Here is a 25,151-nt window from a genome sequence, read left to right on the forward strand (position 1 = left end):
TGTTCAAATACTGCTGTAATCCCCAGGAAGTCAGCTTGGGCTAAATGTGATTTTGGTAAAATGATACTGGATACAAAACATCATGCACAGATTTGAAGACCTAAACATCTCTCTAATTCCTTACCAAGTATTTTCTGCCATTGTTCCTTTTCCATTGTTCTTACTCTAACATAGTTTTCTTTTCTGTTATAGCTGAAATAGGAGATTTTGATGAATCAGAAGACAGAGAACACCTTAAAACAAACCAGTATTTGCCAAACCAGGAAAAACTTGAAGGAAAGATCCTGGACTTCCACAGGAAGCATGTGTAAGTGAGGATTAATGCACACCACAAAGGGAACCCCTGGGCAGCAGGATGGCATCAAGAGTGTGTAAATTAAACACCATTTATCTTGAGCAAGAAAGTTTGGGATAGCAATAGTCACATAGTCAGGATGGAGTTGTTGGGCAGTAGTTTTTCTCAATTGATTTTTGCCGTGTGCCTTTAATAACATGCCAAAGAAAACTTAAATGTAATAATGGGTTTAGGTAAAAGAATTCTTCAGATTTTCCATTCTGCAGAGTTTAAGCTCAGTTTTGCCAGCATATGCTGAGCTTTTGCTTTTGTCTAAATAATTAGAAATCAATTGCATTGTGTTCTTTTGCTGCACATTAAGCACAAGGGAGATGGAGAAGGATGGAGGGAGTGGGGAGGAAAGAACTCACATCAGAATTCATGCAATACCTTATCTTGTAAGGTATCATATACCTTATCTTACAGTTTTGAATTAAGGACAGACTATTGGTGACAGAGAAACTCTGCCACAAATATAAAATTACTTCCAACATGGAGTGAGGACTTTCAGGAACTTATTTTTCTGTAATTTTTGACACCTTGCATATTAGGATTTAGCAATTTGAAGGTCTTTTAAAAATTGTGAATGTCCACACACATTTTATTGTGCATGGTTCTGTGTTTTAATCCAAACTTATGTTTTTCTTTGTTCTCTGTGGATTTTGTTTTAAGAGAGAACAAAGGTTTTTCAGGGCAGCATCTGTGTTGAAAGACACATCCTATAATATTGGAAAATTAGTTCCTGAGAATTTCAGTAATTTGCTGTTTGTGATCAGTCACTTTAACTTGTACTGAAATTATTGCTAATGATAAAATTTCAGTTTTGCTGATTCTTCATGAAATCAGGTGGTTACTTTTTCTGCTTTTGAACCTTTGATGTGCTTGTGGAAATGATGAAGAAACAAAATAAATGTTTTTAAGTTATTTAATTTTGAAGTAAATTAAAATATATTCTAGGATTCTTCACCTTGGGAGAAAGTAGCCAGAGTAGGGAAACCATTCATTTCATTATTTTTCTCTTGCCTGAAGAAAATAATTAGTAATTTCAAAGCAAATTAAAAGGGGAAAAATCCTTTTCACAGAACTTGTAGTGACATTGTGATACTACTGCAAGATGCTCTGGAGTCTGAAGCTACCAATGGGTCATGCAAGGTTTTGATGATCCCATGCAAGGCAGGCTGATGGCTCTCAGATTTGAGGTGAAATTTGGGATTTTTAGATCTCAGTACCCCCAGGGCATGGACAGAGCAGCCCAGCATTTGTCACATACCAGGATCCTGTTCAGTTGCTGCTGCTTGTGGGAAATTTTCTCTTGGAAAGGTTGTGAATGTCTTCTGAGTCAGGGACTGGTAGTTCTGTTATGATTTGAGCTTTATTTCAAACAAGTTACTTCTAATAATTGGTTACAATAAGGAAAGTTTGTATTTTTGCCTGCCAGGAAGGAATCAGAGGAAGGTTAACAGGTAAAAGTTCCTTGCTTCATAAATGTACTTTTCAAAGTTAGTTTAATAAGAATTGCATTTAATACAGCCATGTTATTAAAATGATTGTAAATCTTATTTTAAGGCAAAAAGAAAATCTTATTTTATTATTTTATTTCTTTAGAAGTGTACATGAAAGCCATGTTCAAATGAACAGCTGAGGCATGAGATTAGAAAAGGTCACCTTGGGGCCAGTGGGATATCCTGGGGGTCAGTGGGATATACTGGGGGTCAGTGGGATATCCTGGGGGTCAGTGGGATATACTGGGGGTCAGTGGGATATACTGGGGGTCAGTGGGATGTCCTTGGGGTCACTGGGATATCCTTGGAGTTAGTGGGATATCTTTGGGGTCAGTGGGATATCCTGGGGGTCGCTGGGATATCCTTGGGGTCAGTGGGATATCCCTGGGGTCAGTGGGATGTCCTTGGGGTCACTGGGATATCCTGGGGGTCACTGGGATATCCTTGGGGTCACTGGGATATCCTGGGGGTCACTGGGATATCCTTGGGGTCAGTGGGATATCCTGAGGGTCACTGGGATATCATTAGGATCAGTGGGATATCCTTGGGACCAGTGGGATATCCTTGGGGCTGACTGGGATATCCTTGGGGTCACTGGGATATCCTGGGGGTCAGTGGGATATCCTGGGGATCAGTGGGATATCTATGGGGTCAGTGGGATATCCTTGGGATCAGTGGGATATACTGGGGGTCAGTGGGATATCCTTGCTGTATAATATTTATCCTGGTGTATAATATTTTTACTTTTCCCATTTATTTTAATTTTTTCTTTCCTTTCATTTACCTTATTATTCCCCCACTGACCTTTAGCAGAGTGATATTTTTGAGCCAGGTTGGATGGGGCTGGGAGCACCCTGGGATAGTTGAAGGTGTCCTGGATGATCTTTAAGGTCCCTTCCCACCCAAACCATCCTGGGATTCTGTGATTTTCCCACTGATCTTTGCTCCTGAAGGATTTCTTGTACAAACCAGGTGTTCAGGAAGAGAAACCCATTCCTGGCAGGATGATTCATCTCCTCCAGATTGTTTATGTGGCACTTTCTTTTTGCCTCATTTCCTTTTTATTTTTATTTTTTTATTGCTTCACTGTAGCTATTAGAAGTGGGAGAATGTCATCACCCTCAATAAAACAGAACCTGTGTATCCAATCCATTCTGTAAATGGAGAATGTTGTAATTGGAAAGATGGCAATTGAATGCTTATTTTCTATTTTTCCTTTTACATTTGGAAATACTTTTACTTTCATTAGAATAGGAATATGATTTCTATACTTTGCAAATGTAGTAATGATAAACAAGATGAGTTATATTTTTGGTGTAGCACATTAGTTATTGCTTCAGCAAGAGCCTGAATTAATCTATTTTATTTCTATAAAATGGAAATAAATAAAAACTATCTTCTATAGTTTATTAAAAATGAAAGATGTATATTTTGTAGTGTATTGGTGCTGGTGCAGTTAATTCCTGACACCCAAAATACACCCAAAATACACTCAAATACACTCAAAATACAATGTTTTCTTCCTTCCTGTGAGTAGTAGAATACTTGCTGCAAGAGGAGTGCAGGATTCAACATGACACATTTCGCCTGTGTTCACATGTCTGTGGTTTCTTTGTCTGTGCATACCTAAATCAGGAAAGAAATAAAAAATTTAATAGATTTCTATTTACTGATGTAAATGCATGTCCTTTCACAACTTGTTAGCTTAGTTGTCCATGAATTTAAATTCTTTAAATTGCCTGTAAATTAGAAAAACTCTAACTTGACAGTTCATCTTTAAAGCTCTATATTAGTCACTGGGTTTAAATGCTCTGTAAATCACTTAACACTTGACAGCATTTATTTTGAGTCCATTGCCATGGGAATTTTGTATCACAAGCAATATTTGTCCAGCTGGGTGGTTGTAAGGAACCTCTACACCAACACCTATTGCACTGACAGCAGTTTTTGCTGGAAATACTGATATTAGTGTGTCATCCATTGACCTGGGGAAGATTAAGTAGATTTATCTGCTTAATGGCTGGACAAAATTAGAGCAGATTGTTTTGGGGCTGGGCTAAGCCTGCAGGCAGCATCTGAGGGCAACTTGTGGAGCTGCCTCCCTTGGTACCTGTCTGTGGTGCAACCAGAGTGTCTGCTCTGCTCCCAGCTGTTCCACAATGAACACTCTTAAATTGCCTGGTTTCTTATTTTTAATTTTTTTTCCTGAGATGTGCTGTGCTTTGGATCATATGTAATAGTATATTAAATAATAATCAGTGATTCTACATCAGTTACACCATGAGGAATTTTTAGTACTGCAGAGCTCCAGTTTTCTAGATGTCATTTTTTGGTTTTTGCCTTCCTTCCCTTGCAAGGCTCCTTCCCAACCTCAGCACCCATTTTTAAAAGACAAAGCCCTGCTTTCATTCCTAATGTCGCTGCATTCAGAAGAATTACAGCAGGAATTAGCGTGGGTGGGAGTTACACACAGAGCTCAGAGTGGAACTCAGGGAGCCCTGGCCAAAAGCAGGATTTATGATCTACCTCTTTTGTCTTGTGTATATTTCATAAATAGGAACCATGGTTCTCCAGGTTTTGTGATGTAGTTGAGGAATCTGTGGTGGAAATGGAACAACAGTTCAGGCCAATGTTAAATGCACTTACTCCAGTGTTACTCAAGAAATCTGCTTTACCAGTCTGAGCTTTTTAGACATAACTACTCCATGTAGTAGTAACAGTAGTAGAAATTACTCTCTGTTGTTTGGCATTTCTGTTTCCATTTGAAATCAGGTTTTTGTGCCCCTTATGTTTTTTCCCGTTCTATTACATGGTCACATAATACTGACATTTGGATAAGGGTGGATTATAGAGTGAGCTTGTAAAGACAGGAGTGCCATTGAATTCCTGCCTTCTGCAGCTGGCAAAATAAATTTGTGATTTCCTGCTGTAGTGTTTTAGATTCTTTGTTTGAACAAGGCAACAGAACACTGCTGAAATGCTGCTGTGTGCATTCAGGTTTACTTTCTCAAGGCATTTTGTGTGTGTGTGTGTGTTTTACACTAAAGAGAATTTTACTAACTATAAAAAAATCATTGCTTTTTCTAACAACTTCTATTTTTAATATTAAATAAGTTTCGTAATTGAATTCTGAATTGTAGAGACAGTTCCTACTCGGAGTTAATATGTATTGTCATCATCCCTAGTTTTGTTAATTCAAATGTAATAATTCATTTCAGTATTCTCTAATTGTATTTTAAGGAAATCTGTATGGAGCTAAACAATTGTTTGATCTAAGACATGACTCTAGGTAGGTAGGAGGAGGTATTTTTAAGGAGTATAACTAGAAAAGCCAGTCAAGGGAGCAGGAGAATTTATTTAGTAGTGATGGTGTGGTTGGCACAGCATAGTACACAAAAATAGGTAATGCTAAAAATAGTTTGTCATGTGTTTTAGTAAAATAAAATGCAGATTTATGAAAAGAAGGCCACTTTCTTGGAAAAAAAGGCTTGTAAAATTTGCTTAGTCTGTGTTTGCAGGAATCTAATCTGGTTTCAGCACTGGTTGTTTGTAAATAGAATAATAATTTTTGAGCACCTGTGTCTTCTGTGTATCATTACATTTATCCTAGTGAGCTTGCACATGGAAGTAATTTGCTATTTATTATTTCTAATCATTGTCAGTAGTGATGTAGGGGGTGCAGTTTATCCAGCTGTGGCTGATGCAGCCTCACTGCTCTGAGTGCCCCAGCAGGTCCTGTGCTGGTGTTTCACACAATTCCAGAGTGGTTTGGGATGGAAGGAAACTTAAATTTTGATCTGCTGCCATGAGCAGGGACAGCTTCCACTATCCCAGGTGTCTCCAAGCCCTGTTCAACCTGGCCTTGGACACTTCCAGGGATCCAGGGGCAGCCACAGCTGCTCTGGGCACCCTGTGCCAGGGCCTCAGCACCCTCACAGGGAAGAATTTCTCCTAATGTAATTTTAATCTCATCTCTTTTAGTTTAAAACCATTTCCCCATCTCCTATCACCTTTTGTCCATAGAAAAAGTCCCTCTCTTTTTTTAGAGCCCTTGTAAGAACTGAAATCCTGTCAAAAGAAGGGGACCAGGACACCAGTTGGTTCATCACAGGCCCTCAGGTCCGGTCCGGTCCCGGTCCCTCAGGTCCTTCTGGTCCAGTTTATTGAAGAAAGTATCAAACACTTATACAGCAAATAATGAGCTTTGAATATTCTGTAAGCCAAGCAATCTATTGGTTAAACTATAGCATGAACTCTTCCTCATTCCTTAGGGGTTACATCTCTCTTTTCTCATGTCTCTTTCACTGTTTGTTATTATACTACAGCTAGGCCCAAGGACATGCTATCAACACAGGTGCAGGACTTGGAATTAGCCACGGTTTTGTACTTTTCCATTCTCTAGCAGCTAAATTCCCAACAAAATCCCACAATGAGGTCTCCCCAGAGCCTTCTCCTCTCCAGGAGAGCACCCCCAGCTCTCCCAGCCTGAGCAGAGGGACTCCAGCTCTTGGAGCATCTCTGTGCCCTCCTCTGATCTTCCTTTATTTTATGGGGTGTCCACTTAGGCTGGGGACCCCAGATCAGCAGCTCTGCAGTGGGCTTTCCTTGGGGTTAGCACAGGAGAAGGTTCTCCTCCTTTTCCTGGTTCTTCTGGACCATGTTATGCCTAAAAATGAGTAGTAGCATTTTCTTGCAGGGTGTTTGTAGTTCAGACCTACTTGGGTGACATGCTCATGTTTGTGATAAAGACTTTTTTGCTTTGTAATGTAACTGGAGCATGATCAGTAGCAATAGTTGGACTTGATCATCTTCAGTGATGATCAAGTCCAAGTCCTTTTTCTGCCCTAATTATTTTGTGATTCTGTGACTCCAAGAACTCCTTCATTGCCACAGCACCATTTGCTCATTCTTGGAGGATCTTTACCTCCTTGTCAGGGCCCAGGAACTTACAGTGTTTTGATTTACAGGGAAAAGCACTTTGTATTCACTGAAAATTCTCTATAATCTAATGCCCTCCCTCTCATGGAAAAAAACAAGGGGGATTGAGGAAAAAAAGGATGTTTTCATGCAGGAGAGCAAAATGTTAGTGGTTTGATGTCAGCTAACCTGGGGAGCAGTCAGTGAGGGCTGAAGCTGTGCCAGGTCATGAACAGTCTCTGTGTTACTGTTTTGGGCCTTGTGCACCCTTACAGAGCACTTGCTCCTGTCTGTGTGCAGCTTCCTCTTGTTTTTAGAGGAATTTTGGCAGCAGATGAAGTTTCATTTTAAAGATTCTTCTTTCCTTGGCAGGGAGAGAATTATCCAGCCAAAGGCACCTGGTAGTAATAGAGTAATAATTTTGTGGTCCCAAAACCTGACCTGAAAAGGGTCATTCTGTTGCAATATTTGCATTGTTTCTGTTTTGCTGCCTGTGCAACTCTGCCAACTCTCACTTCTTATCTTTGTTGATGCTAAGCAAGCAGAAGGAGCAGCACTGGATTGAATGTGGATTTGTTCAACTTTGTGGTTTCTCAACTGGCTAAAGCTCTGAGCTGATTAATATCTCTCTCAGCATCTGGCTTGGGATGCACTTGGCTATCAGCTGTGTCATTACAGAATTTTCAGTGTGACACATGACATGGAGTGAAACCACCCAACTAGATGAGACAGAAAATTCTCATTTAGTGCCAGACTTCAGACTTAAATGTGTTGGCAGTGTTGTAGAATCAGATTGTTCTTAAAATTTTATTTTTCTTCCTCATTATAGGGGTCAAACTCCTGCTGAATCTGACTTTCAAGTGCTTGAAATTGCCAGGAAACTGGAGATGTATGGCATCAGGTTCCACCTTGCCTCCGACCGTGAGGGCACCAAAATCAACCTGGCAGTTTCACACATGGGTGTGCTGGTGTTCCAGGTATGGCAGGGATGGCACACTCTGTCCTTTAGCATGTCTTGGAGTAAGTCTCTCATTTGAACATCAGGTGTCTCTGATGCCTTGGAAATTTAACATGTTCTATGGTCAAGGAGGGTCATTTGAGCCCCCAAAACTCTGTTTGGTGCAGCTTGTCCTTGTGCAGAGCACAGAGCATCAAAACCAAGTACAGTGAGGTAGAGGGGCTTTGTTTGAAGTTAGGTGTGTGATGAGAGAAAATCATAATTAATTCATTTTTGGAACAGCCCTGGGACAGGTCTGTCATCCTGGAATTTTGGTTTGATTGTTATTTTAATATTCCAGTGGATTTTTACTGGATATTATTGCTCTTATTGTATAAGAATGCTGATTGATTAGAGTGATTGGACCTATTAGTGTTACTATGTTTGTTGTATTAAAGAAGCAACTCAGTGCTCAGAGTCCTGTTTATGAATGCAGTGATAAGGTTTTCCTCTCCCCAAAACACAGAGGCAGCTGATTTACTGAAATATTTCTGTTTGGGTGCTCAGCTGTGTCTTACCTGTTCTTTGCTTACTGTGGGGCAGCTTCTTTTGGAGGTGCATCAGCCCTGCAATCCCTCTCACACTGCTCAGTGGCCTCTCTTGTTTAAGGCAATATTGTCACCAGAACTAAGAATCCAGCTGGATACATACACATCTATATACCCACAACAGAATTTTGTTTGGTTCTCTGCTTCTCTGAAACTTTTGCTAACATTTGATCATTCTCATTTTGTTTCAGGGTAACACAAAAATCAATACCTTCAACTGGTCCAAGGTCCGTAAGCTGAGCTTCAAGAGGAAAAGATTCCTTATTAAGCTGCACCCAGAGGTCTGTGTCACTTTTACTGTAATATAAACTGCTCAGTGTTGAAAAAAATACCTGTGCTTTATTTCATTATGAACATTTCTGGAGTTTGTGATTTATAAAACAGCCTCAGCAGGCAGGTTTGGCTGCATCTTTCAAATGTCAATCTTTCCTTTCTCACCCACAACTTAGGATCTTTAGGTTTTGTGTTTCACTCTCAGCTTATCCTTGACACAAGCTTACACATGGATAAATGCAAGACAGAAAAAAATTACTAGACCCAAGTATTTGGTGCAGCCTTTCTCAGTAGTTCTCCTTTGAAAAAGTTGCATCCACTTTCTTGATTCAGATGAAAAGTATCTGATACACCTCAGGTAGGAATAGGTGACTGAAATTATATTGTTGTAGCTTAATTTTAAGGATGGTGTGATTTCACTTGCTTCATTTTTTCTATGCATCTCTATAGCACAAGTGCCATTTTGCATAGTTAGATGATTTACAGTAGATATTTTTTATTGCAGATGTCATCAAAATTGTTGCTTCCATGCTGGATGACTAGATTGCATTCAGTGTTTAATTTATATTAAAATAGAGGAAAAAAAAACAACTTTGGATATAATATAATTTCATGTACCAAGAATATCTGAAATAGGACCCACTGTCTGCTGATGCAGTAATGTGTTTCACAGAGAGACCCTCAGAAATTTCATGTGATAACTGTACTCTGACATATGCAGTAGTTTCTGGTTTTGTCTGGAATTTTTGTTCTGGAATTTCCAAGAGACAAGCATCAGAATTCCTAAAAAAAGGAATAGTATTTTAAAATAGCTACTATTTCACTTATATATTTAAATTTCTTTGAATTTTCTGAAGGTGGGCTATATTGAGCATGTAAAGTCAAGTGTTTTTTAAACACTTTTACAATTTCAAGGTAAGCAAACATTTTGGACAGCTATTAAATAATTTTTAACTGCATTCAGAATCACTCCCATTGTTTTAAGGCAGATGAGAAGTGACTTAGCAAAATCCTGCATCTTGCTGGAGTTCATCTTATTTGTTGGCACACATTTGTACCTTCCTTTTCTCCTTACTGTCATTTTAGATGCTACTGAACTTCTGTGTCTTTTTTCCCAGGGCCCATATCAGGATACATTGGAGTTTCTTTTGGGAAGTAGGGATGAGTGTAAAAACTTCTGGAAAATCTGTGTTGAGTATCACACATTCTTTAGGCTCTTCGACCAGCCAAAGCCAAAGGCTAAAGCAGTGTTCTTCAGCAGAGGCTCATCTTTCAGATACAGGTAGGGAGAAACACAGCACACTCATTTTGTCTTAGAAAATGAGAGCAAAAGGAAGAAATGTTCTAAAGACATTCCTCTGTAATGCTCATCCCCTGTGTTTGATAACCTTTGTACTTGTGTGGGTTCACAGTGGACGAACACAGAAGCAGCTAGTGGATTATATTAAGGACAGTGGGATGAAGAGAACCCCATATGAAAGGTAAGATGAAATGGCTTTCTAAGGCAAAACATAGCTTGAGACTTTCACAATACCCTTCTTGCCTAAATTTCAGTGTTTTAGTGCTGCTTGGAGGCAGACTTATTCTCATTCATTAAGGTAGCTGACCTAAAATGTAAAAAAAATATTACTTTGTGATGATATAAGAGGCTTTGAAAGTTTTGGTACCACATTTTGATGTCTGTGGATAATATGGCTTAGCTGTCTGAAATTTCAGCATGTGCTGAAGATTCCATAATGTTAGTGAGGACCTAGCTGTGCCATCAGCCAGTGGCAGAGCACATAATGGAACTTGGGATCTGCAAGTTTGAAACTCTGACCTAAAATACTCAATTGTTTCTAAATATATAAATATATCAATTAAGAATATGCTTTTTCATTATAAAATTGTTTTTTCCTTACTTCACTCTAATGCTGTCCAGTCTACATGTGGGAAGCTCCTCCTACCCCAAATCCAAACTATGTATGGGAAATCTTACTCCTAATACAAAAGATTATAGGGGCTTAAAAGGAATTTTGAAAAGTTTGCATTAATCTACTATTAATAGGTATTGTTAATGTCTTACACTTCAGTTGAGCTCCTTTTCTATTTCAAAATTTGATTTGCTGTTTAATTATTGACAAAGAATGAATCTAGCAATGAGTGTAATGCAGGATATCACTTTTTGGATATCTAACACTAACATACAAAATTTTATATGGTGGGCTGAGTTTATAAAAATTTGTACAATTATTAGCTCATTCTGGTTCTGAAGCCATTATTCTGTAGACGTTTATAATAGAGAAAAAAGATGGAGTTAAACTAAAATATGCTGTTTAGTATTCAGTTAGTATTCAGCCCCAAGTTGTTGAAGTCTCCTTCAGTGCTACTAAGTGATCCCCACCAGCCAGGTGGGGTCAGTCTCTTCTCCCAGGTAACAAGGGACAGGACAAGAGGAAATGGCTTCAAGTGGTGCCATGAGAAGTTTAGGTTGGACACTGGCACAGGCTGCCCAGGGAAGTGTTGGAGCCACTATCCCTGGAGGTGTTCAGAAAAGGTGGAGATAAAGCACTTGGGGACATGGGTTAGTGCTGGGGGAACAGCAGGACTTGATGATCTTAGAGGCCTTTTCCAATTTTAATGATTCTCTGATTCTGTGAATGATCTGGATCTTGCTTTATTCCATTTTTGTACATTTCTCATCTTACATAATTTAATTTACAACTCTTTTGACCTTTTAAAACTTGAACTAATTATTAACAAAACACAATAAAATAGAGCTTGAGATGTTTCTGTTGGCCACTGGCACGGCCATAAGTGGTGGGGGAAGGAATGAGGCTGAAGCATGTGTGGGATGCTGACAGGCTGCTCTGTTCCACAGGAGGCACAGCAAGGTCAGAGCATCCACTCGCACCTCCAACGCAGACGTGCCAAAGCAGGTCAGTTCTGCAGCACTCTCTGGCTTGTGGCTGAGGGCAAGGCCATGGACAAACAGCTTTCTGAGGTGATAGTGAAGGAGTCAACTCACCAGAATTGCTGCCACTGTTTGCTCTTTGTCTGCTGCACAGTTCTTTTTGTTGGTGTTACTGATTTGATAGTTGTAGCCAGTGGAGTGTGAAGTGAGTAATATTTTACTCAAAGTTCCACTGAACTGAAAAGGAAGTGTTGGACTTTCTAGTATGTTATTTCAGAGGATTAGTTTATCTCCAGGTATTGTCTGACTGCTCTCTGGCAGTCTCAAAGCTGTTGTAAGATGCCTTCTGCAGGAGACAGCAAGAAACAATCATTTCACTGAATGCTCTTGTGTTACACGGGAGAGGTTAAAGAAGCATCTCAGAATTTCACTGTCATTTTCTTCTTTTTCTTTGTTGATGCTTGTTCAGCTATAAAATATATGCTTTTAACTTTCCATCCAGTTATCAGAATTAAGGGAAAAAATCTTGCCTTTTTCATGGGCTGCTGGATTAGGTTCAGTGTCTGCTGTAAAGTGAGCTCCTGTGAACCATATATTCCTTCTGCATATGGATGTAACTAGATGTTATATTTGTTTTTATGTATTGTAAAAACCTTTTTATCTGTTGTGTTTCTGCTTTTCTGTCCCATTTCAGAGTGTCCCATTCTCTGAGGGCTTGAGAACTCCAGGGTCTCCAGCCTCAACAGCTGCCCCCTTCCACTCAGTTCACTCCTTGGCCAGTCCCGCTTCCATCCTGCCCATGTTTGCTGAACCCAGCCCTTCCTCCTTGGAGCCCCGAGCATCGTACACAAGGATTCCAGACAAAACCACTGCAGCCCCAGTGGAAGAAGTGGGGAGGAAGCTGATGCAGCAGCCTGGATCTCCCGTGCTCCAAGGTGTTGGGTTTGGTAGTGTTGCAGGAAACTGTGACCCGTCTTGTCCTGTCGTTGAGAGTGGTTGCGGTGTAGATGTAGATGTAGTGAGAGGTAGTAAGGAGAGCAGGGTTGCTGGTTGTAAAAATGACAATGATGAGGATGACTTTACCACAGGTGTATTCATTGCTGAAAAAGAGCAGCAGCATGGCAGCCGTGGGGCCCCTCTTTTCACACTGGCAAATTCCCAGTTGCAGGTGTCAGAGGAGTTTATCGATGATGACCCAGCAGAAATGTCCTTTTTTGCTGGGGGCTCTGAGGCATTTTCCTATGTGTACAGTGGGTTAGAATTAAAGGGTTCTGAGTTTTCCAAGTGTCTGTCAGAGCCAGCTGGTTTAGCTGCAGGTGCCCTCCAGCAGAGCTCAGTCTCTGCTCAGTCGAGCCCTGACAGGTACTCAACCGAGGCTGTGGACATGAATATGGAAGAGGAGTTTGAGTTTGAGGAAAGCAGCGATTTCAACGGCAACGAGAGGCCATCGGACACCTCGGAGCTGTTTGAGGTGAAGGCCCAAGCCAGCAGAATGCAAAGCCTGCTGAGCCCCTCTGAAACCAGCTCCCTCATCAACAACCGCTCCGAGAGCAGCTCCCTCAACAACCTGGCCCTGAACGGGAGCTGCTCCCTGCACACCCACGGCTCTGCCAACCATTCCTCTGCCAGCTCCATGCTCAACTTCCCCGCCTGCTCCGTGCGCTCCGAGTCCAGCTCAGCCTTCCAGTTCACCGACATCATTGACCAGCTGGAGCAGCTCAGCTGCCCTCCCACCACCACAGAGGACTCCAGCAGCACTGATACCGACTCCTGGGACTCAGAAACAGCTGCACCTCTGGATGTCAACCTTTTCTTTAGCAACCCCTTTGCTCAAAGCGCGGGGGACAGCTATGCCTTTGACTTTCAGAATAATTTAAAAAATCTCACTCAAGAAGACTGGACAGAGAAGTCACAGATCAATTGATTGGTCTTGATTTTTGGGATGGATTCCTCAATGCTTTTCAGGCTTGGAAGTCAATAATAGGGTGTGATATCACTCAATCCAATGGCTGGATTTTAAATCATATAACATAGTTGATTTTTAAATTTTTAAAATTTTTAAAAAAATTTGTGTGCCTCTTCAGTGTCCCTCAAAACATCCAAATTTTGGTGCTGTGTTTCTGTGCATCACACTACATGAAGAATGGGTTCTAATAGGCTGCAATGTTGGAAAATACTACATTTAGGAAAAAACACTGATTTCAGAGAATTTTAACTATCAACTGGCTCATACAGACATCCCCACTTACAGTACACTAAAGGATTTCTTCAGCTATAAACATATCTGTAAGAGTCTCTATAATATACTGTTCCTCCAAAATCCAAATAAAACTGTCACTTCTGTACATGCCTATTAACCAGCAGCTGCATCCAAAAATTGCCTCTTTTCCTGCACTGTAGCAAGATCTTCATTTTGGGTTTGGTTTTGTTTCCATCATCAAAAAAACCCTGAAGAATCTTCAAATCATCTCTGAAGGACAGTTTTAAAATGCCAACCTATGCAACATGTCTGTGGTATGCTTTGAAGAATAAATACCTCTACCTGCCTTTGGAAGAGGGAATGTGTATCCAACCAAATGGAAATAGCAGTTTCCAAACTTCTTATGAAGACAAGCTTATTTGCTGACTTCCAGGTGTCTTCAGCAGTCCAGCAGCTTGGAGATATACAGAGACTTTAAAAGCACTTAATCCCCATCGCATTTCCCTTCTTTCTTGTTTTTAATCACTCTGCATAAAAATACAAAGTGATTCAGAGAAGTGTCCTGTGTCTGTGGAGGACAGCTGGTGGCAAACCTGGTGATAGCTTTAATTTTTTCTTTAAAATATGGACTGTATTCAGAAAAATACTGTAATTTTTCTGAGAAATGGAGTTGTTAGGAGAGGTAAATACTATAGACAACAGTTAGAGCTTCAGGGCTTTTGTAAATTCTTTTAGACAGGTGACATGAGCTGTAAGTTAGGAAGTGTAATGGTAAAGACACTTGAGTTGTTGCTTAACTGGTCACATTTAATTTAGCAACATTTATTGAGGCAAAACAACAGAAGTTGTGAAATGTCCTTCCCAACTGCTGTGGATTGTGGAGGTGAAGTTCTGAGCTTCAGCTTGTGAGAGCATTTTTTAGACCATATTTAAGCAAGAATGGGAAATCCATAACACCTGACCCAAGTCTTGTGATGGAAATCATCATCTCCTTCAGCCACTGGGTTTTTGGGTTCCTTCTGCCCAGTTTTCAGTCCTTTGCAGAGAGAATGCAGCACTATTACAGTTGATGCCTCCAAACAAAGCAGCTTAGTTACAAACATAACTTTATGGTCAATATTATTGCTACCAGTTTAAATATGGTCTTGATATATCATTAAAGACCTGCATTGTTTACTCAAGCATTTAAAAATACTATTATTTCTCAAAATTCTGATAACCAAAACTTCAATGGAATACTTTTCAACGTGAGGCAGAACTCAAGGAGGTAAAACCTCCTTTAGTCACCCATTTCTTCCAGGTTAGTTTTACCAAGCTATAACTATTCTGCACAATGCTTGCTTTTACCTTGTGTTTGGAATGTGTGTTGTCTCATGAGAAACCTGCCCCCTTTGCCAGCAGCACAGGAACACAAAGCACATTGAGAACAAAATATTAGCTCAGACCTCCAGTAATCTACTACAAGGTGCTCGTTTTTTGTTCTATGTTACTTCCATTTTATTTCTTTCCTGTGGAATGTGTGTTCTGGCTCTTTGTGGCACTTTATTCAGGCCTGTGCAGATGATGTCATGGGGGTGTGGTGTGACATTTTGAAACAGGGCAGTGGTGTAGAGAGCTGGTGCCTTGAAGTACATTTTTAGGTGATTTGTCTGATTTCTTCCCAGAATGAACTACATTATGTAACCTAAGGAAGAGAAAGAATATCAGCAAAGAGATAGAATTCTGTCTGCAAACTCTATTACAGGTGGTGGCATCAGGGACAAGGATATAGATGAAGATGTAGAGAAAGGCTGTTGATATCTTTGATCTTTTAAAAAGAGGATCAGGATTCAGCTATTACATATAATTGTGCTGCCTCTGTTTCGTGTCCTGTGCCTGAATCACAAGCATTCCTTTAAATATGTCAGAATAGGGAATAAATCCAACTAAATTCTTGTAGTTTTCAAAAGATCTTGGTAAAAAGCTGCCTGTATTTTCAATGTACAGGCTTGCCAATTTGCCTTCTTGCACCACAGTTAGTTTGAAAAGACATCTTCAAAGTTTTTCTTCTTTAATTTTAAACTGTGCAGATCTTTTATTGGCAGTTCAACTCTCAGGGATTTTCTATTTTTTTTTTTTTAAGAAAGCAATAAGATTCTTAGTGTAGTGCCCCTTAAGTTTTTCCAAAGGAATGGTGGTGACTAGGATTCCAGTCTTCTATCTTCGGGATCCACAGGTGAGGAAGAGGTGAGGGGACCTTTGACCCTGGTACAGATGTGTTTAGCTGAAGGTTTTAGGTACAGAATGAGAGTTCAGAGCTGCTGCTGTGCCCCTGTTAGTTCTGTCTGTGCTCTGGCTGACTGATAGCATAGAGCTGTCATGGTTTCCTTCTGTGCTTCCCTTGATTTCCAAAGCCCTGTGGCTTCTGAGGATATCTTTGCACTCTGACCTGTGTTATTTTGTTCTAGGTTTCCCAGACAGACACAAAAGAGCAGAAAATTTGGTTCATAAGCAGAGTTTTCATTATAGCAAGAAAGCTGTGAGCAAAGGTTCTTTATAATTTCCTTCAGAGACATCAGATTCACTTTCTGACAGAGATGGAGAGAAAACGAGCTGCCCTCAAGGGAATGTGGCAGCTCAGAGCCTCCCAGGGAGCTGTGTGGGTTATTTCAGTGCAGTGGAGCTGTCCTCACCTCCCCTGGCTGCCTCCTGAGGTGGCAGGAGAAGGTGGGACAAGGAATGTCTGTCCCTGCTCTGTCCCCTCCATTTACTTGTGGGTAGCACGAGGGGAGTGTGATGTGTCCTGAGTCCTGGTGATGCTGCTTAACTTCCAGCATTGTTCCCTGGGGTTTGTTTTGTTTTCTTGTTACTCTGTTGGTACTAAAACTTAGTTCCTGGTACTGATTTCTTTATTTCCTGAGAACACAAGCTTTCCTTTCATGAAGGTGAGTGGTGAGAGCCAGGAGCCTTGCAGTGACCTCATGCAGCATGGAAAACAGGGGGAATGACTTAGGAAAAATGCCAAGATGGAGAAGATCTTTGTTGAGTATCACATGCAAGAAAGCAGCATTTGAGGAGCTGTGGTAGAGCAGATAAAACCTGGGTGTAAACTCTGTGGTCGTGCCCCCACTCCTCCAGTGTGCACCTCTGCAGGTTCTTGCCCATTTGCTTTGTGCCTCCCACCCCATGGGGAGCTGGGGACACACAGGAATGAGCATTTCTAGCCAGTGCACAGCTTTTGGTGCTGTGTTTTTCCAGTAGGAGAACCACAGAGTGTCCAGGTGTGTTCTCCTGCTCTACACAGAGCAGCAGTTTGCAGCTCAGCAAAGGGAGTGTGCCAGGGCTCTTTTCCATCCCTCCACATCTCTCTGCTCTGTTTTAGCAAGCACAGGCAGCTGTAGGATGCATGCCAGTATTGGTGGCTTTTCCCAGGGAGTCAGGCTGCACCTGAACCCTGAGAGAAAGCAAAATGGGTATTTTAACTGAGCAATTTAATCTCTACCTGTCCTTCTCTATGTGTGAACCTCTAACCCTTCTGATGCTTAAAGACATTTATTAAATGTAAAGCACTACATCAGAGCATTTTTATCATCATCTATGCAGTTAATGAAAGTTAATTTGCACAAAACCTGGGTCATGGAATATTCTCTGACCTATCCACCACCTGGTTTAGCTTTGTTAACTTTACTAACCTGTGTTACCTATTGTGTGTAGATTTATAATTTTAAAGTATTCATTAGTCAAGTAATACATGCTGTATATTCCCAGGACTTGCCATATGTTATCTTAGGGTGGAATAGGGTGGTATATCAAGCTACCCTCAACTTTCACCTAAATTTCCAGTGAATTTCAGAGTTGCTGAATAATCTGGATAATACCAAGTATTGATCTCCTTTTTCCTGTGCTTATTTGTATTGTGGTCATAGGTGATTTTGTTTAAGGGATTTTTATTTTGTTTTTTTTTTTGGTGGCTTGGTTATGGTTTGATATTGGGTGTTTTTATTTTTTTTTTTTTTGGTGGTGGTGGTAGATTTTGTCTAGTTGCAAGTCTTGGTAGGGATAAGATTTTCTGAAGACACTAATAAAAGTTGTTATAATTTAATCCTTTTTTGGGGCAAACCTGTCGGTAAGTCATTCCCATTATTGTCATTTTGCAAAATGTTCTAAGCCATAATTACTCAGTACTGAGTGAGTGTAATCACAGGTGTCAATGCAGTCATTTAGCTGTCACTGCCTGTCATTTTTAGGGACTTGTCACCAGGGCTGTGTGTATATGTGTGGCTGTACATATACATCCTCTCTCTGAAGATGGGGAGACCTCACAGTTCCAAACACATCAGAAAATCCTCTTCATTCATTCCCTGCCCATGGGCTCCCATAGGATCACTCCAGTGGCTGAGCTGGAGGTTTGGAAGTTCAAATTTGGAACATGAACCTGCTCTGTGGGAAGGTTTCCTGTACGTTTGCAAAAATCAAATCACGTTCTGCACTTGCTGGAATCCCAAAATTCCAGATTATTGGTACGAACAGGGGTACTTGTGCCTTGGTTAGAGGGACTCCCCAGTTCCATAGGTGCTACTCTTGCCAGGAAAAGATTGCATTCAAACAAAGAGAGCTGGAATTTTTTAATTGATCTCTTGAACTTTATCTTTTATATATGGGAAATGTTTATTGAATTATATGTTGGGGTTTTTGAGTATCTTTGTGTCTGTTCAGATTGCCAATTATGAACCTACAGATTTGTACTAATTCATAATTTTAATTGTTTATGCAATAAAACAAGGAAAACTTTGATATAAATGACAACATGGGCTTTTTAGCTTTATTTTCATTACCCTTACCTTTGAAATAGAATAAATATTTGTTCTCCTAGCCAAGGCATCTTATAGTTTTATTCCCAGCTTTCTCCACACAGTTTTTGGAAATAGAGCACAGTAGGCAAACACTGGTGTGTGGGTTTCAATTTCCTGCTTTGTGCAGATCTTTTGCTTGGAATACAAATGGGACTAGAAGCTCAGATTTCTTTGTAGGAATTATATTTATTGTGGGGATCTTTTTCTTTTAAACTGAGTATATCCCTTGAACTCTCTTCTGTATATCTGTTTTTATTGGAAGATTGTCCTTTTTTTGCCAACACAGCATGTGAAGGTGATGGCATGTTTTCTAGCTGGCAGGTTCTCCTTCAGGTATCTCTAGCCTGGGTCTAGGTAATTTCTCTTCCCTGCAAACAGGGCTGTGGAAAAGTGGCAAAAGGAAGGTGATTATTTGGGATTGTTTCAGCTGTTTATGGCATCACCATAAAACCAGGGCCAACCTTAGGATTGTGGTATGTGACTTCACAGGTACCCAGCACTGGGCACATGCCAAGTGCTGGAAATGTGCTTTAATGTTTCATGTGACTTGTACCTGTTGAAAGAGAAAAAAATGATCTTTGAATTTAAAGTCTCTTGCATCAGTTATTTAGGCTCTCAGATAATTTTCAAGATTCTCTTATCACCCAACTATTTATCATCTTTTTAAAGGGAAGATTAGCAGAGAGACAAGCTGCTAGTTGTGATGTTTTGAAATAAGGAAGATAGGGAAAATATCCAGCATTTTACTTGTAGTACATCAGCTTGTTAATGACTTCACTCTGGAAGTAATACTGTGTATTTCACTCTAGAAATAATCATTTGGTCTGTGCCTGTGATGGGTTCAGCAGGGCATGGGGTGGAAGGGAGGCTCAGAGCAGGCTCCCCTTGCCCTCTGGTCAGCCTCTGCAGGGCTTAGCCTGAAAATAATCTGCTTTTGAAGCACTGGTAATAACAAAGATATAACAATAAAGTTGTATCTCTAAAGGTTTTCTGTCACTCCGTTTGATAAGGAGCTGTTGCTGACATTAGACCCTCACATAGCTTTTGTCCATCCCATAATGCTCAGTATTATTGGGGTACTATTTTAGTGGTCTGTCTGAATTATTTTAAGCATCCATGCATAAAGCTTAGAGAACCTGTATTTTTTTGTTTTGGCCAGCCTGTACATTCAAATCTGGCTTTCTGTGTAGGAATTGAATTTAGATTGAAGAATGGAAATACCTGCTGAAAAAAATAACTGGGAAGTGATGCCAAAAGCTTGTTATCTTATTGTTCTGCTTGTTATCTCAGTGAAAATCAAGTGGAGCCTACTCTACATGACCAATATTACCCAGTAGCTGTGGAGGATATCCTCAGCATTCTCACCAGATTCTGTAGCTGTGCTCTTGAATACTACAGAGATTTTACAATGTTTTATTGATTAGTTTTTATTTTTTATTTCTATTAGGTGTATACTGGGCTTTATGAAACCGTGAGTTTGCTTAAGGGCACATTTCTAACTCTGTAGTGTAACTAAAAGGTATTAGTATACTTGAAGATCTTTGAGTATGTGGAATATTACACTGAGCTGATGCATTTTTGGATGTTGCCTTAAGTGCATTTGTGTGTGATGCAGAGGCAGAAATTTGCTGTGTACAGGATTCAGCCATGTCTGACTGTGTGGGGTAAACTCTGAATTCCCACATCAATGCATGGAGGGCTGTGCTCCCAGCATTTACAGACACCAATCTGAGATGTTTGTGTGACTTACAGAGAGCAAATTTCCACTTCATGCAGAACACTGAAACACAGAAACATCCCTCTGAAAGAGTAAATCCCTTTTAATATAACTGGAGGATGCTACCTGTGGGGAAGGGAAGACCTCAGAGCACCAAGGTTTGATGTCAGAGGGAATCATTCACATGTTTTGATCTTCACATCAGTATTTCCACCTAATTAGGAGTTTTCTACATTGAGCAGCAGTTGAAGTGGCTTCTCCTTTTACCATCCTTCTCTGTGAGAATGAGGAATTGCTGTACATCCTACCTGCTTGCCTGGAGTCCTCTGTGCTGCTCTGGTGGAGAAGACTTGGGTTGTGAGAATGAAAATTTCAGTCCTCACCTGTAATATCATCTGCCATCACACTGAGCTTAGATCAAATATTTAATTAAAGAAATGTTAGCCAAAAAGCTAACTTGAGCTGCTCTGTGCTTCTTATAGCCTCTTCCAGGGGAAAAAAAAAGGGAAGTGACAGGACAAGAGGGAATGGCCTTAAGCTGAAGGAGGGAAGTTTTAGATGGGTAAATTCTTTTTTGTGAGGATGCAGAGGCCCTGGCACAGCTGCCCAGAGAAGCTGTGGCTGCCCCATTCCTGGAAGTGTCCAAGGCCAGGTTGGACAGGGTTTGGAGCACCCTGGTGTAGTGGAAGGTGTCCCTGCCTGTGGGACTGGGTGGGCTTTAAGGTCCCTTTTCACTCAAACCATTCTGAGATTCTGTGAATGTGCCTCAGTTCCATCAGGCACTCTGGCTTTGGGGAGGGGTTCTTGCTTTCAGATTCAATATTTGCAATTAATTTCCTGGCCATCTTCTGTTGGAGTAGATAAAAGGCAGAACAACCCAAGTGAAAAAGCAGGGTGGTTTATAGCAAGTTCTGTCCCATTTGTTCCCTCTGTGTCTGAGCTTTCAGGCTGTCTGGAAGCAGTTCAAGTTACAGATTCTGGAATTTGTTGCTACTTCATGTTAAATTCCAAGAACTTAAAGAAGCTCCTCACCCCTGCAAACTCATTTGTTTGGAAGCTGGATTTTTCAGCATTCCTGGCATGTAAAAGCAAACTTGAATCCTGTGCCTGGATAGGTGAAACAAGTGTTGCTTTCCTGGGGTGAAGGGCCAAAATGCTTAGAGAGAAACAAAATTTCCTCCAGAAGTGGTGCTGGACTAGTGTACAAATAGTTAACTCAGCAGCCTGGATGATCTGAATCTCTTCCAGGTGACCGAGTGCAGCTCTGTTTAGCTTCCTGCCTTTGTCCATGTGGAGTCACAGGCTGGGGCTGCCTCGCCCTGGGTGTGCAGCTGGGAGGGAATCGAGAGCTCCCAGCTCCTCCTGCAGCACCTATGACACTGTGGGGAGATCCTGCATACCTGTGAGGGCTGTTTTTTTAAAAAAAATTAAGATATTGTGATGATTTCTAAGTAGTTCGGGAAATGGTGATTTGGCAGTTTGGGGTTGGCTGTTGATTTCCCCGTTTGTCTTCGGGTGGGTGGTTCAGCACTCGTGACACAACAAATCCTGCTGGGGAGGCTTGGGAGGGTGTTTCAGTTTTCCTTGCTTAAGTGCTGATACCTGTTTGGTTACCTGATCTGAGAAAACTCATTTGTGTATCATAGGGAAGATCAGAAAAATAGTTTGTGAGATTAGAAGGAATTCTGTGGGTGTAGTGTGTCTGTCACCTTCCTTTGGTCCAAAAAAGCTGATCTTGAATGGTCATTTTCTCCCCCAAGTGGGGGGTCTACATGCTGAAAAGAGGAGGCTTAAATTCATTGTGGTATGTCAGAAATCTCTAAAGGGTCCAAAAAATAGTAATAATAATTTAAATAAAAAGTTCAATAACCTAAAGCGAAGTGGTACCTGTTGCTTCTAAGAGGTTTAGCTGTGGATTGAGTCCATCCAGTTAATACTCAGTGCTACAAAATTGTTTTCTTTGAGGTTATTCTGTTTGTATACTTAAAAAAGCCAGGAATTTAATTTTTCCATGCTCCCTCATTGTATAGCAATAGATTTTCCTTTTTCTTTGGATCAATTTTGGAGATACCCTAATTTCTGAATGTATTTCTAACATACTTTGTATTCTGGAGTGGCAAGTCATGGAATAATTCATCCTAGCTTTTCCCTGTGTTGACAAGTAACTCTTATATTGAAAAGCAAAAATTGAAAGCTGTATTGCAGTCCCTGCAGTAAAACCCTGTGTTGTGAACTGTGCTGCTGCTTTTCTGCGACAATAAGCAATTTATCCTTCCCTTTTCTGTTGTCACTGTGTCTGTCCTTACTGCACTGCCCTATAACCTCTGGCATGCAGGGAACACTCCCATTACTTTGAGATACACACAGAAGTCTTTGGATTTATATGCCTTTTTGCTTTTTTACCTTTTTAAAAATAATATGAGATTACAATGCTGGTTTGCTGTAACAGTGGATAATCACGTGATTTGCACTATCTTTGAAATAATTTTCTCTCCTTTTCCACTCCATTTTCTTGTTGTTTTCCCACCCAGGCCTCCCTGTGGACCATGGCCAGCTGTCCTCCCTTGTGCTGAAGAGTCCCCTGGGTTTGAGCCCAGGCTTTCAGGTGACTGCAGGCACCCAGGGCTCGTCCCCTCTGCTCAGCCCTGTGCTCAGCGATGCTGGTGGCGCCAGGATAGAAGAGGATGATGACATGAAAAGGAAGGTAAGAGCACAGATGGGCAGTGATGGTGCCATGTGGGAGCTGTGCTGGGTGTTGAAGGGGTGAGGTGGGAGCTGTGCTTGCTTGCTGAATGCAGATTGTGCTTTATTCTGTGGTGGCTGGGGCAGAACTCCAGTGCTGAGGGTTGGTTGGATGTGTTGAGCTGTTGTGGCAGGAGTCCCCTCTGCCCTCCTGGCATCTTGTGTCTTCTTGGCATGGCCATTGGGAGCACCTCCCTCTGTTTTAGCAGGAGCAGTGTGTCAGGGAATTGTGTTCAAAATCCACCTTTTGTACCCCAGAATGGAAATGAGTTCAGGTTGGATATTAGGGAAAGGTTCTTCTAAGGTTCTTCACCTCAAGGCTGATCCCTGGAGCAGGTTTCCTAGGAAAGTGATCACAACACCAAGCCTAACAAAGATCAAGGAATATCTGGATGATGCCTCCATTCATATGGTTTATTTTCAGGTGGATGTGCAAGGGATGGGGAGCTGGACACAGTGATCCTCAGAGATCCTTATTTGTTAGTGTATAAGGAATTTGTTTGCTGGGTTCCTTCCTTTCCATGCAGTCTCATCACTGTCTCATTGCTCCATCTCACCATACATTGTTCCTCCAGGCCATGCTTTCTGATCATAGCAGGACCTTTAGAGGGGTCCTGTGGTGTTCCCTTTGAGCTGGGGAGGACCTGAGCTCAGTGTGAACCCTCTCACGTCCATTTAATCATGGGCTTGCTCAGCAGAGCTGGCTGTGTTGTTGAAGTTCCTCTCCATGGCTGACCCTTCTGTCTGGAGAGAGGTGGATGGTGCTCTGGCCTTGCAGAAGCTTGAGGCTCACTTTCTGGAAAGAGTGGGACAAAAATGCTCCTGAGTTTTGCAGGTGCAGTGAGTGTCAAACCAGGAACAGCTTTGGGTCTTCAAGATGTGCTTATGTCTGGGTGCTGCTCCATGCCTGGGCTTCTTTCTTTCTGCCTGCTGAAAGAACCTTTCAACCACTGAGCACTGCTTGCTTTAACCAGGGACTCCCCCACATGATGTGGGGTTTTCCTCACCCTCATGCAGAGCTCAGGATTTGCTGCATTTCTTCCAAAGGATAAAGAATTCCACAGTAGAGTTCCATGACCATTTTCCTGGAAGACTCTCTGCTCTCCTTGCCTTGCTTGCAGACAGGTTTGTTGGCTCTGGTGCTTGAGAAGGATCCAGGGCCTTCCATTACAGTGCAAGGAAGGTTTCACTGTCCAAACTCAGTTCTGTATGGAGTCTCTGGTTGCTGCAGATTTCCACACAGCCACAAAGAAGGAACAACCACCTTGTGTGGTCTTTGCTTCTGCTCTCCTGCTTGCCCCATCCAGTGTTCTGGTTGTCTTACCTCTGGCAGACCAGGATCCACAGGCAAGAAGGCCACAGGCCCTGCTCTTTGGTGTCTTTGCCACATTCTTGGGCACCTCCAGGCACTTTTGTGATGCTGTTGAGAAACACCCATGGTGTGGACGTGCTGTCAGTGCTTGCCAGAGAGAGGAAGGTTTAACCAGTGACTGGGAGCTGAGCTGCACACAGTCCACCCCACTGGCAGCTTCCCTGTCTCATTTAGACTTTCTGAGTGGAGTTTATAGCTTTGGCTGATCACTCTACTGTTAGTTTCCATAGTTATTTTAAAAATAACTCCTCTCATTTGTCCTTGTGGCTTGGAAATAATGAGCAGAGACTGTGTTAGCTGACTTAAATGTGAAGCCCAACCCTTTCTGCCACATTCTGCAATGTCTGGTGTTTTGGCAGCATCTTTCACGCTGAAACTAATTTATGAAAATGAGACTCCTTAGAAGGGAACTTCTTTTTATTGTATTGATCTTAAGCTTGATCAACTCCTGAGTATTCCAAGGCTTTGATGTCTATTCAGAGACATTGTTTTAAGTGAAACAGACACAAGAGGAAAGCAGTGTGAAATTGGTTACATTTCACAGGAGCTTTACGGCTTTGTTGTACAAGAAAAATGTAATCTTGCAATATCTCACTGCCTAGAGCTCTGTTTTGAAGGTGATGCTGCTGTAGTGGTTAATCAGGGCAGGTTCTGCAAACTCTCCAGCCCTCACAATGTGTGCTGTCTGCTCTTTGCAGCCATGGTGCTGCTGGTCCAGTACTGACACCTTTAGAAACATGAGGGTTTCTTTTTTTCCTTTCTTTTTAAATCTCTGTGCTTTTCCTTCATCTCACTGATAGATTTCTCCCTGCTCCTTTTCCAAT

The 25,151-nt window shown here is 41.3% G+C and overlaps 1 protein-coding gene across 5 annotated transcripts in view; it reads left to right on the plus strand.

Annotated features, from left to right (window-relative positions):
• FARP2 (FERM, ARH/RhoGEF and pleckstrin domain protein 2) overlaps positions 1-25,151 on the plus strand; it is an 85,080-nt gene that overhangs the window by 34,543 nt on the left and 25,386 nt on the right. For all 5 annotated transcript variants that reach the window (XR_012581580.1, XR_012581581.1, XM_074546880.1 and 2 more), the window contains exons 7-14: positions 193-307; positions 7,583-7,730; positions 8,490-8,579; positions 9,690-9,853; positions 9,984-10,052; positions 11,432-11,489; positions 12,159-12,399; positions 22,745-22,917. Coding sequence is in view for 3 of the 5 variants with exons in the window: in XM_074546880.1 (XP_074402981.1) it covers positions 193-307; positions 7,583-7,730; positions 8,490-8,579; positions 9,690-9,853; positions 9,984-10,052; positions 11,432-11,489; positions 12,159-12,399; positions 22,745-22,917 (1,058 nt within the window). In the remaining 2 variants the exon portion in view is untranslated. The remainder of the gene's footprint in view (positions 1-192; positions 308-7,582; positions 7,731-8,489; positions 8,580-9,689; positions 9,854-9,983; positions 10,053-11,431; positions 11,490-12,158; positions 12,400-22,744; positions 22,918-25,151) is intronic.

The sequence above is a fragment of the Zonotrichia albicollis genome, chromosome 9 (genome assembly GCF_047830755.1).
Source record: "Zonotrichia albicollis isolate bZonAlb1 chromosome 9, bZonAlb1.hap1, whole genome shotgun sequence".
NCBI lineage: Eukaryota > Metazoa > Chordata > Aves > Passeriformes > Passerellidae > Zonotrichia > Zonotrichia albicollis.